Here is an 11,874-nt window from a genome sequence, read left to right on the forward strand (position 1 = left end):
GCTAGTAGGTAGAGTCTCGGTCTGTGCCACTCTGAGGCACTGACCTCCCAGCCCCCATATACTTTTAAATTACGCAAGTCTCTGTTGTCTTTTTTTCTTTAGCCCTCGCTGTCCACCTTGCTGGGCAGTTGGAGGATTGACCGGCCTCCCATACTGCTTCCTTTCTAGAACTTTCAAACAAGGTTCTCAAAACAGAAGTTTACTTCTCACATCCACAGTTGGGCAGGTGGTCCATCCACTTCAACTTTCCAGCTTGGCAGTCCTGAGGACCTGTGTTCCTTCTACACTATTGCTTGTCTTGGTCACTTGTGCATCACTAAGATAGAATATCCAACACTCATCACTCTGAAAGGAGGGAGGTTTATTTTGGCTCACATTCCAGAAGTTTCAGTCCGAGTTGGCAGGCTCAAACTCAGAAACAGCATGGCGGAAGGGCCGGAGGTAGAGAAAAGCTGCATATATCATGGTGTCCAGGAAGCAGAGAGAGTGAAGGGAGGAGCTGAGGAGGGAGATAAACCCTTGCAGGCCATGCCTCCAATGACCTGCGTCTTCTGACCAGATCCAACTTTGTAATATCACATTCAGCTATAACACCCCCAATGACCTAATCCCAGCTCTGAGAGTGGAGCTTACATTCTTGGTCAGGAGGAGAAAATGGTTTGTTTTTTTTTTAAATGAGTAGGAGTCATTCTTGATCTAAACCACACCATTACTCTGCCATGTTCTAGGGCAGGGGTTGGTAAACTATGGACTATAGACAAACTATAGCATCTTTTGTACGACCCTCAAGCTGAGAACTTTTTTTTCATTTTTGAATGTTTCAAAAAAATCAGAAGAATTCTATTTCATGGCACATGAAAAATTTATGAAATTCAAACTTCAGTGTCCTGCCCCATCTATCCTTAGACATGTTATCTGTAGCCACTGAAGAGGGTTGAATCATGTCCCTGCAAAGCATGTTCAAATTCCAACTCCTGATTTCTGTGCACATGACCTTGTTTGGAAATAGGGTCTGTGTAGAGGTAACCAAGTTAAAATGAAGTCATGTTGGTTAGAGTAGGCCTTACAATCAATGATTGGTGTCATCATAAAAGGTGGACAGGGAGATTGGAATACAGAGGCCCCAGTACACTCACAGGGAAGACCGTGAAAAGATGGCATAGAGCTCAGAATGTCACATCCACAAGACAAGGAAGCCCAAGGATTGCCAGCAATCACAGGACCCAAGATGAAGCAAGGTGTGGCTCTGATCTGGGGCCTTCAGAGGGAGCACGGCCCTGCTGACAATTTGGTTTTGGCCTTCCAGGCTCCAGAACTGTGAGAAAGAGCATTTCTGTTGTTTTGAGCCACCCAGCTTGCAGTACTTTGTTATGGTGGTCCAAGAAACCAGATAGGACTGCTTTGGTGCCTCATGAGCAAACCTGAGTAATTGTAGACATTGTATGGCCCACAAGCCTACAGTATTTTCTCTGTGGCTCTTTACCTCTGATCTAGAGTATTGGCTTAGTTTGTATGGCAGGAGGTAGCATGCTAAGACATCTACAAAAGAAAAAAACTACCCACCTGTTAGCATTGCCCTCATTTTATAGATGCTATGTTGCTTAATCATGATTGGCAAATTGGCTGAATTAAAAGACTGCTGGAGAGATTATTGGACCATGAGGGCACTAACCTCATAGCCGAATGGGCTATCAGGAGGTGAGGCCTTCTTGGAGGAAGTGGGCCCTGCAGGCATGACTTTAGCTTCTTTTGCTCTGCTCTTCCTGTTCTCTCTACTTCCTGGATGCCATGAGTTGAGCAGCTTTCCCCAGCCATACCTTTCTACTATATTTCTACCTTGGAGTCAGCTAACCATGTACTGAAACCTCTGAACCTGTGAGGCAAAAATAAACCTACCCTCCTGTAAGTTGCAGGTATCAGGTGTATGGTCCCAGCAACAGAAAAGCTGAGCAGTACAGATTGGGAGATTGAATCAAAACAAGGTTACGACTTAATTAGAGGAGGTGGCCATCTGTCCTTTGCACATGACAAAATATCCCATCCCTATTCTTCTACTCACAACACCATTACTTTCCTTGGAGGCTGGAGGGGGCAGGGGCACCTCTCTGTACAATCCTCACAGTTGACGCTGACTCTGTGTTCTGGTTCCAGGGTCAGGTACTCAACTGTACCAGTCAGCTTGAGTTGCTGTGACAGACACCACAGGCTTAGTGGCCTAAACAGCAAACTGTATCTCCTGGGTCTGGAGGCTGGAAAGCCTAAGATGAAGGCCTGGCAGGGTTTGGCTTCTGGTGAGGGCTCTCTTCCTGGCTACTAGGTGGCCACTTTCTTGCTGTGTCCTCACATGCCTTTCCCTAGTGAGTGCATGTGCAGAGAGAGCTGTCTGTCTGTCCTTATAAGACCACCAATCCTATCACTAAGGACCCCATCCTTATGACATTAACCTTAATTAACTCAGGAAAGCTCTGTCTCCAAATATAGTCATCTTGGGGATTAGGGCTTCAACACAGAAATTTGAAGCAGGGTATAACCCAGGTAAGGGAGATCAGTGTATTCTCTTTCTTTCTTGTATGTGTGTGTGGTGGTGGGGGACAGGGTCTCACTGTACAGTTCAAACTGGCCTTGAACTCACTATGTAGCCCAAGCTAGCCTCAAACTGGAGGTGATACAGGCATGCACCATCATGTCTGACTTGTATTTTCTTGCCAGACTTTCCACATATGACCCAAAGCTATCCGAAGGCATGGCATTTGCTGCAGCTTTCAGGAGAATAAGGCTCTCTTCTGTGCACTAAATGTGAGACTAGAGAAGCTGGGCCTTATACTGAGGAACTGTCCGGGAGAACAACCAACTTAGAAGGAAACAGAGCTAAGTACTGGAGGGCAAACAGGTACTTACAGCATTGTAGCACCTAGATCCAGCTGTACCTGAATATATGCCCTAGGGACTTTTTAGTTAACATGACAGTGTAGTTCTACCCGAGTTTCTGTTGCTTGTAACCTGAAGAATTCTGATGAACAGACTAACAGTAGTGGAGACGGGATCTGAAGGTAAATTTGCTTACCATTAAATAGCTCAATTCAGGGTTTCCTGGGAGTAATTCCAGAGCCACCCTCTGAGTTCTGGGTCCAGATGGCAGCTGGGTTCTCATATTCTTTAATGCATGTACCCTTGCTCTCCTTAGATAGCAACAGGAGTAAGAAAGGTACAATGAGTGTGAATAAAGATGATTGTTCAAATAAATTCAGATTATTTCTGGGAGTGCCTGCCGTTATGAAACAGAAGTTTGTCAGAATGGAGGTTTCAGTGTAGCTCCTCACAAAGGACTCAGATAAGTCCCAGCAGACAGGGCAGGGGCACCCTCTGGACCCTTTCCCTGGGGATCCTGGCCCCTGGCTTTTCTGGATGCCTGAGTTCAAGGAACAGCTCTGCCAGGGATGTGTGACTTTGAGGAAGAAGCTGGACCTGTCTGGGACTCAGTTTCCACCTCTGATATATGGGGAAAATCATAACATTTCTTAGCATTAAAGTGAGCAGCCAGTGAGTGAGTACAATGTGACGAGAGCACACTATAAATCCTTTGTGAAAACTGTATTATTCCTAGGCTCCTCCTTATTCATGTCTCAGACTAAAGGCTACCCCAGTCACCTGCGTCTCACTTCCAACATAATTTTGTTTCTTTCATAATTTTCTTGCTACGAGATCTTTTAATTTATTTTTGCAGCATTGGGGAGTGATTCCAGGGCCTTCACAGTGAAGCCTACATCCCCCAGCTCTTTTTTAATTTTTATTTTGAGACAGGGTCTCATTATGTCGCCCAGGCTGAGCTGGAACTTGGGATCCTCCTGCCTCAGCCTCCCAGAGTGCTGGGATTACAGCTGTGAGCCACCTGGTTCTGGCTAGATCTTTTTTTAAAAAAAAATACTCTCCATTTACAAGGCTATATGCTTCAGGCAGGGCAGAAGTCTACTCTATTTGGCCAACTGCTAATTTCCCCAGCACCTCATTTCTGCCGGGCACATAGTAGGTGCTCAATCAGTTCAGTAGCAGCACAGGGCAGGGGCCCCTTCTGTCCGGGGACTGCCACGCCGCCACCAGGACTGGCTGGGGGTGGGGCTGGGGTGGAGCGAGGGCTGGGCAGTCCGGCTGGAAGCGCTTTCCTCCTCCTTTTCAACTTCCCAGCGTAACTTCAGGAGAGCCTCCTGGAGGAACGGAGCCTGCGCCGGGCTGCGGCCTTCCACTTCTGCCCGGGACCGGGCGGCCGGCCGGAGAAGAAAGTCCCGCCCGCCCGCCTGGCGTCGCCGTGAGGCGCAGGCCGGGGAGGGGCCGACCCCGCCCGCCGCCGGTCTGGCGCTCGCTCGCCGCAGACTCCGGCTTCGGCATTTCCTCCCGCGGGCTGGCGCGGCGTCGCCTCTCCCCCGAAGAGGAAGCTGCGGGCCGAGTAACGGGCTGAGCTCCGAGGGCCGCGCGGGGTAGGCGGACAGCCGGGCTGGGCGGGAGCGGGCCGAGGGCAGCGCGGCGGGGCGGGCGCAGGGCGCGGCCCGCGCGGAGCAGGCCGCAGCTGGAAGGAGAACTTGAGCCGCGGGAGGAGGAGGCCGGGCTGCAGGGCGGCTGCCCCGGGGCCTGCGAGGGGGGCGCCGTCGCGGAGGCCGAGGTGACGGAGGCCGCGGGGCCGCCCGGGCGCTGCGCGCATGCGGGACCGGGGGCGCCGCCCGGGCTCGCGCCCTGGGCTCCCCGGCCACCGCAGCCCCGGGCGCCCGGCATGTCGGTGCACTACACCCTCAACCTGCGCCTCTTCTGGCCCCTGGTGACCGGCCTGTGCACCGCCCTCGTGTGCCTCTACCATGTCCTGCGGGGGGACGGGGCGGCCAGGACCGAGCCCCCCGACGGCGCGGACAGTGGCTTCCCGCTGCTCAAGGTGGCCATCCTGCTCCTGCTCGGCTATGTCCTCCTGCGCTGTCGCCACGCTGTCCGGCAGCGCTTCCTGCCAGTCTCTTCCCGCCTGGTGGGCCACTCTGCCTTCTCCCCCAGACACCTCTCGGAGCCCGGCCTTGGCATCTTGTTGGAGAGTTACTACGAGCACGAGGTGCGCCTGTCGCCTCACGTGCTGGGCCACAGCAAGGCGCACGTGAGCCGGATCGTGGGCGAGCTGGTTCGGGCTGGCCGAATCCGGGGGTCCCCAGGCCCAATCTCCGGGGGATCGTTGGCTTTGGCCTTCCGCGGGGACTTCATCCAGGTGGGCAGTGCCTACGAGCAGCACAAGATCCGCCGGCCGGACAGCTTCGACGTGCTGGTGCCCCTGCGCCTGCCGCCGCTGGTGGCGCTGGAGCCGCGGAGCCTGGGCGCAGAGCCTGCTCTGGCCCCCGCCTTCCACAGCTGCTTCGTGTGCGCCCTCAAGGCACCGCCCTCGCCGTCTGGAACCTCAGGGGGCCACTGGCTCCGGAACTGCAAGCCCTTCGCAGACAGCTTCTGCGTGGATGTCCATGGCCAGCGCCACCTCTCTGCCACTTTGGTGCTGCGCTGGTTCCAGTCTCACCTGCAGCGCTCCCTGGCCACCGTGCGCTACAAACTGGAAGAGTGCTGTCGGGTCAGCCTGACCCCTGGTGGCCTGGAGCAGCCTCCTACCCTACACATCCTGCCGTGCCGCACGGATTATGGCTGCTGCCGCCTTTCCATGGCCGTACGTCTCATCCCTGCGGTCCATCTCGGGGACTGCGTCTTCCTGGTGGCACCACCTCCGCCGCCCTCCCCTATCGGGCCCCTCTCCGAGCTCCCGGGAGGCCTGCGCTCCGAGGCACTGTGGGGTGTGAACACAGCGCGCCAGGAGCAGAAGCTGCTGGGCTGGCTTCAGGAACGGGCCGCTCCAGGCGCCTGCTACCTCAAGTGCCTGCAGTTGCTGAAAGCTCTGCGAGATCTGGGTGCCCGCGGGCTGGACCCGACGGCTGCCACCCAGTGGGGACACATGCTATCCTCATATGTGCTCAAGACCGTGGTGCTGACGGTGTTGCTGCACGAGGGGACTGCAGGGCCAGGCTGGGATGAGGCACACCTGAGCGAATGCTTGGAGGAGCTGGTGCAGTTCCTCAAGGCCTGCCTGCTGGGACGCCAGACTCTCTTCCACTGCGTCCTGGGCCCGGGTGGGGCGGCCGCAGAAGTGGGGCCTCTGCCCAAGGTACTTCGAGAAGCTGCCCCCGTGGACCTCCTGGCCGCTTTCGACCTGCACACCCGGGAGCTAGCAGCAGCGAGGTTGCTGTCCACTTGGCGAAGGCTGCCTCAGCTTCTCCGGGCCTATGGTGGTCCTCGATATCTTGCCAGGTGCCCCCCTTCTTGGAGTCAGCGCACTCAGGGGTTCCCTGAACAGGAACCATAGACACTGACAGCCCCCTCATCTGCTGAATGCTCCTAGAGCCTTTCCCACGGGTGGGGGCTGGGGTATGGAGAGAGGGATTACACTCTCAGTGGGCCGAGGGAGATGTTGGCCAACTTGGGGAATGCCACAGGCTCCGGTGGCTTAGATGTTTCACACCCTGGCTCCACAACCCAGTGTAGTTACTGCATCTTCTTTACACCCGCTAGAGTGTCCTGGGTAGACCAGGGAATGACCCCTGACTGCAGCTACTGAGAGTTTGTCCCCTTGATGTCCGTGCACAGCCTGGTAGAAAGATCCAGCTTGTAGGGAAGGCTAGCAAAGGAGGCGGGACCAATTGCAGAGAAAGGTCCCTTTGCTGGTTTTCAGACATAGATCTCTCTGCCCTAAAGTTTTTAAACATGAGTATTTCTGACATACCTATTTGCTAGGTACTGGGTTGCCAATTCCTTTTATTTTTTTTTTTTTCTGAATCCACAACTGGAATCGAAGTTATGTTCCACAGTTAATATTCTGTGGAACATCATTCCTTCATTCAGATTAATATTAATGTACTTCAATGGTGTAATCACAGGTGCCTGATAGGATTGTCAGTAAGTCACGTGTCTTGAGAGGCAATTGAGAGTTGGTTGGAGAGGTTTCCAGAGCAAATAGCACTTTATATTGATTGGTTTTCTTGTTTTGTGGTGATTGTTATGTTGCATCTGAAAGGGGGCCAGGAACATGTGTTATGAAGTCATGTGCAGTTTCGAAAAGCAGCCGACGTGATCTCTTACCACCCAGCAGCCACAAGCTGAGCTGTGTCCCAGTCACACAGCACCAGTTCATCGAGTGCCTGAGCAACAAAATCCGTAATTAAGACCATGCTGGCGAAGCCATCAAACGTGTTGTGTCTTGAAAAAGATACAGTTTGGTCTTTGCCTATTAAAATGTCTGGCAAGGGTTTGCTGCTGGCTGGACACAGAAACCTTTTCTGACTTTACGGGTTTTTAGCAGACTCCTCTGCAAAGGTTTCTTTCTGAGTTTAAGGAGAGAATGGAGAGGAAATGAACGGTCTTCTTGGTGGCTGACATGTTATGGCTCCCAGTGCACAGTGATGGTTCGTGGTTGGAAGGGACTTCTCACTTGTCCAGGCAGCCCGTGGTCCCAAGGGGCCAGCTTTGAGGGGCTCTTGATTTAGCCTGTGTCTTGCAAAAGACAGAGTTCAGTATCTTAGGATCTGTGCTTGGATGTCACTTACTTCCAAGCAGTGGGCAGAGGAGGTAGAGGGTAGAGGAACTAAGTTAGAGGAAGAGCAAAGGAAACAGTCTTTGAGAGAAGTCATCTCTTTTTGGGGGTGGGGGAGAAGTACCCCAGGGTTGGATGTTGTTGTGCAGCCCGGAGGAGCCCGTTTGCTCACAATTCAAGGTTAAAATGGCCCATCACCTGCTTGCCTGGCTAAAAGTGCAGCCAGTCTCAGCATTGAAGGTACTTGGAGATTTTTTTTTTTTTTTAAAAAACAACAACAAAGACATGTGCTTCCTTAGATTCTCAAAAGCAAAACTTGGAAGACAGAAGTAGTTACACGAATAGACCCTTTGTTTCATTTCTGAGCTATTTTGAGGAACTTCTATAAACCTCTTTTCTTTAGGGGACCGCTTGGCCGCTGTGGGAAATCATTGTGAATAAATGATTTACAGGGAATCTTTGTCATCAGAGCTGCCTGGGCTTCTTGTATCCTTGGCAACCGTGGGCTGAAGGAGAAACAGCTGCAGATGTTGTGAGGTTGTTCTGGGGACCATTCCCCTTGACGCTCCGAAGTTCATTCTTAGCTTTGGAGGCTAATGTTATATCATACGGTACTGCATTGAGCAAAAGGATTAGTCCACCAGCTTCCTGCAAAGATATGAACTGCACAGTGTTTTTAAAAATTACTTTTAAGTGCCAAGAGTAGATTATATAATATTTCCATACTCAGCCTGACTTCCCCAGTAGTCATTAAATCTACTCGGGGTGGGGGGGCTATTGGATGGATTATAAAGCTTTATTTTTTTATTTTTTGGATTATAAAGCTTTAAAAGTTAAATTTTCCAAATAGGTCTAGCTGAGATAATGGGTTCCTTTTTAAAAATTGTAATAATATTTTAAAGTATAAATCTGGTAACATACTATTCTTATAGTTTATTCTGGTATGATTGCTTTCAGGTTAATTAGTGCCTCATCCATCCTCAAGGTTTTTAAATTTTATTTTTTTAAATTAATGAGCATTGTATTTGTGTAGTTTTAAAATATTAATGTTTTATTTAAATGCCATGCCGAGCAATTGTTCTCCGTACATGGTAGCCAAAACTTAGAGATTTCGATCAATTTTGATCAATGTTTAGTAATCCAAAACATGTACTGTGTACAAATGAAATAATATGGCATTTTAGCCAGGTGTGATCCTTGCCTGGGGCATTTAAGTTAAGCTCAATTCTGTATTTTATTGGGGCTTCATCACATCCTTCATCTGAAATGTACACATTTTTGGTGTATGCTTGGTACTGGAGATTCATGTATGCAAATATTCTCATATAAGAAGGTGATACCAAAATGTTTTTAATTGCTTAGCCAGTGGCCAAAGAAAATGTTCTGGGGAAGATGACTCAGGCATTTTGGGGTGAGACACCCGGCAGGAACTCCCACTGACCGGGCTTGGAGCCTTCTTGGAATGCTCTTGAGAGGAGATGGGTATTGCAAAATGGAACTATAGCTGAAAGAAAGAATGCATGGGAGCTAAGAGAAATTGGAGGAATTCAGGAAGGAAGGCTTATGATGGAAGTGGAAGGAAGAGAAGGTAGAAGGGAGATTAGGTGAAATCCTATGAGGATGTGAGCGAGGTTTGGGTTTAGAAAACACATTTTTTAGGTATGTGCCAAGAGTCAAAAACTCAGTAGCCTGCAGGAACTAGGGAGGGGGAGGGAAGGGGTGAGAAGGTGGTGGGAGCTGAGCCCAAAAAAGGGAATAAAAATTACTCAGCTCCATGCAGGAAAAGGGAAGGAGGGGCTGGAAATCAGGACTTTTTTTTTTTTTTTTAAAGGTGAAATTAACTGATTTTTAAACAAATACGTTTAAAATGGCCAAAACATTGAGTAGGCCAGACAAAACATTTGGCTGAGCCTGGGGACTACCAACTTGCGACAACTGCCTTACACAGTTAACACCCCCAACTACGTATGACGTTATATTCTTTGCAGTAGAGATGATGGTGTTATACATAGTTGAGGGTGTGATACTTCAATTCTTTATCTCTCAGACTGAAGTTTTATTGTAGGACCCCCCCCATAAAAAAATTAACACGGCCACGGATAACACTAAACTCACAGCTGCCAGAAAAACCTCAATTCTGGAGCCGTTCTTTTGAGTCAGATCCTCCATCAACCTACCCAGGGCCTGTTCTTGTCATTTCCTTCCTGGCAATTTGGGCTAAACTCCTTCGCTCCATTGGAGTCTGCAGATGAGTAATCAGGAAGGATTGCAGAATAACTTGGTTTTTTGTATTTATTAAAATTATTTTTTTGCTCATGCTATCCCAGCCCGTGCCTTTCTGATGATGGTTGGTGGCTACAAAAACAGAGCTGGGGCTCTGGGCTAAGCTTAGATTTGCCCCATTCCTAATGCTGAGAACCCAGTTCTGGTCAGATTCCACTGTCCAGGATTTGGATCCCTTTCTGGCTTGATGGCTCCCACCAAAATGAACATCCTACAACTCAGGAGGCACCCACCAAACATGCTTCCAGGGCATCTCGGGTAACCTGGAGTAGGATACCTTTTTCTTTTGCATGTGACTCTGACCTGGCCGACGATAATCTTCTCATCTCTACTCCTATGAAGATTTTTTTTCCCCCACTGATAGAGAAAGTGAACCTCATTCACATTTCCAGTGGTCCTCAGGAGGGAAACAAGTTCAGTGTTATCAATGTGGTGCTTGTTATTTTTTTTTGAAATCACTTGTCTGTGACTTAGATACATGTTTGTTTTTTTATATCTACATAACAGATGATGGGGTGGGGCTGGTGCAAGTGCCAATTGGGAGAGGACGGACGATATGCAATCACGTGTACAGAGAAAATAGATGAAAATGTGCCGCGAAACCCTATATAATGTATCAGATATTCAGGAATATTTTAGCACCTTTCACCTTAAAGAAGTGCCTTGATTCAGTCACTTGACTTAGAACACTCCTCCTGTTTCATGGTCATTGTAATGTGTCTTCTGACCCCAAATTGTGTATTGTAATGCAATCTGGAAGTGGAAGTCAAAAGTTTTTTCCAACAACAGAGACCAAAGAGTTAATCACATATGGTTCAGCTGCTAAGATTTTGTGATTAAAAGGCATTTTAATCACACCACATTTCCATGACCCAAATGGTCAAGCAAGGTCTGCTGTTAGTTTTGTGTGCCAAGTCGGAGTAAATTTGCACTTTCAATCTCGTGGGTCATTTGGGGACCTTGTTCTTTTACATTTTGCTGTATTAATAAAGAAAATTGTGGAAAGCTCTGGACTCACTCTCAGCCTCGGGGAAGGCTGTCATCCTCCTGGAGGGTAGCCTGCGCGTGCACCGGCCTGTGGTTCTCCGCAGAAGTCTCCACGGCGGCTGTGCAAGTCCTTTCACACAGAGTGAAGCGGGGGTGGTGGTTGGTACAGAACTGGCTCCATACCCGGGTGGGGAAACACACTCATTTTCAGCCCTGTTAAGTGTTCTTTGCTGCCTCTCCTCTCCGCCCCGACACACTCACACCCTCCACAGACACAATTCAAGTCTTGGCCTGTGGCTAATTCATAGCTTAATTTTGCCCAGAACTGTCTTAGGCCCTGGGGCACTCTGGGAATGATAAACATGTGCTAATATGAAAAACAAGGGTTAGCTGGAGATGGAATCTTGGAGATCAGGTAGGAAGGCTCAGAGCCAAGCAGAGCTTGAGGAAATCCTGCTTTCACGTGCTGATTAAACAGTAGTTGTGTGGAATATATCCCTGGTAGGGAAGTTGGTGGATGGGTTCAAAGTTTCTGATGTGTGATACTGTCCCTGGGCATTAAGGGCAGACACGGGTGCCTGGAACAGACTTGGCCTCGCCCTTTCATGAGATCACAAACTGAGGGAGGTAACTTGGTGTTACACTTGTAAGCCAGCACTCTGGGAGGCTGAGGCAGAAAGATTTCAAGTTTGAGCCCAGCCTGGGCAACTTGGTGAGACCCTGTCTCAAAGGAAGGAATGTTTTAAAAAGGCTGGCATGTAGCTCAGTGAGAAGGCCCTGGGTTCAATCCCCAGTATCGGATAAAGGTGTTTGGGGGAGGGGGGTCCCTATAGGGTGGGCAGCCCTGGGTAGGAGAAGGTAATGAAAACAGGAGAGACACACCTGTGTGGCACAGGCATCCCAGAAGGGCTGCTTGGAGGAAGCACCCAAGTTGAGATCCATTCCAGTGACAGGAATTAGCCAAGCAAAAGCTGGGCTGGGGAAGAAGGATTCTAACACTGAGGTGAAAG

At 49.8% G+C, this 11,874-nt stretch overlaps 1 protein-coding gene across 1 annotated transcript; it reads left to right on the plus strand.

Moving 5' to 3' along the window:
* The first annotated feature begins 4,151 nt into the window (after window positions 1–4,151).
* On the plus strand, window positions 4,152–10,882 carry Itpripl2 (ITPRIP like 2). The gene has a single exon (XM_004855800.3). It carries the CDS (start codon window positions 4,763–4,765, stop codon window positions 6,368–6,370), a length of 1,608 nt encoding a protein of 535 aa, XP_004855857.2. The 5' UTR covers window positions 4,152–4,762; the 3' UTR covers window positions 6,371–10,882.
* The last annotated feature ends 992 nt before the right edge of the window (window positions 10,883–11,874 follow it).

The sequence above is a fragment of the Heterocephalus glaber genome, unplaced genomic scaffold (assembly GCF_053883595.1).
Source record: "Heterocephalus glaber isolate CG9 unplaced genomic scaffold, H.glaber_assembly_v1.0 deba00000943, whole genome shotgun sequence".
NCBI lineage: Eukaryota > Metazoa > Chordata > Mammalia > Rodentia > Bathyergidae > Heterocephalus > Heterocephalus glaber.

Coding starts and splice junctions, on each gene's coding strand:
- Itpripl2 (XM_004855800.3), top strand. CDS start 4,763: ATGTCGGTGCACTACACCCTCAACCTGCGCCTCTTCTGGCCCCTGGTG.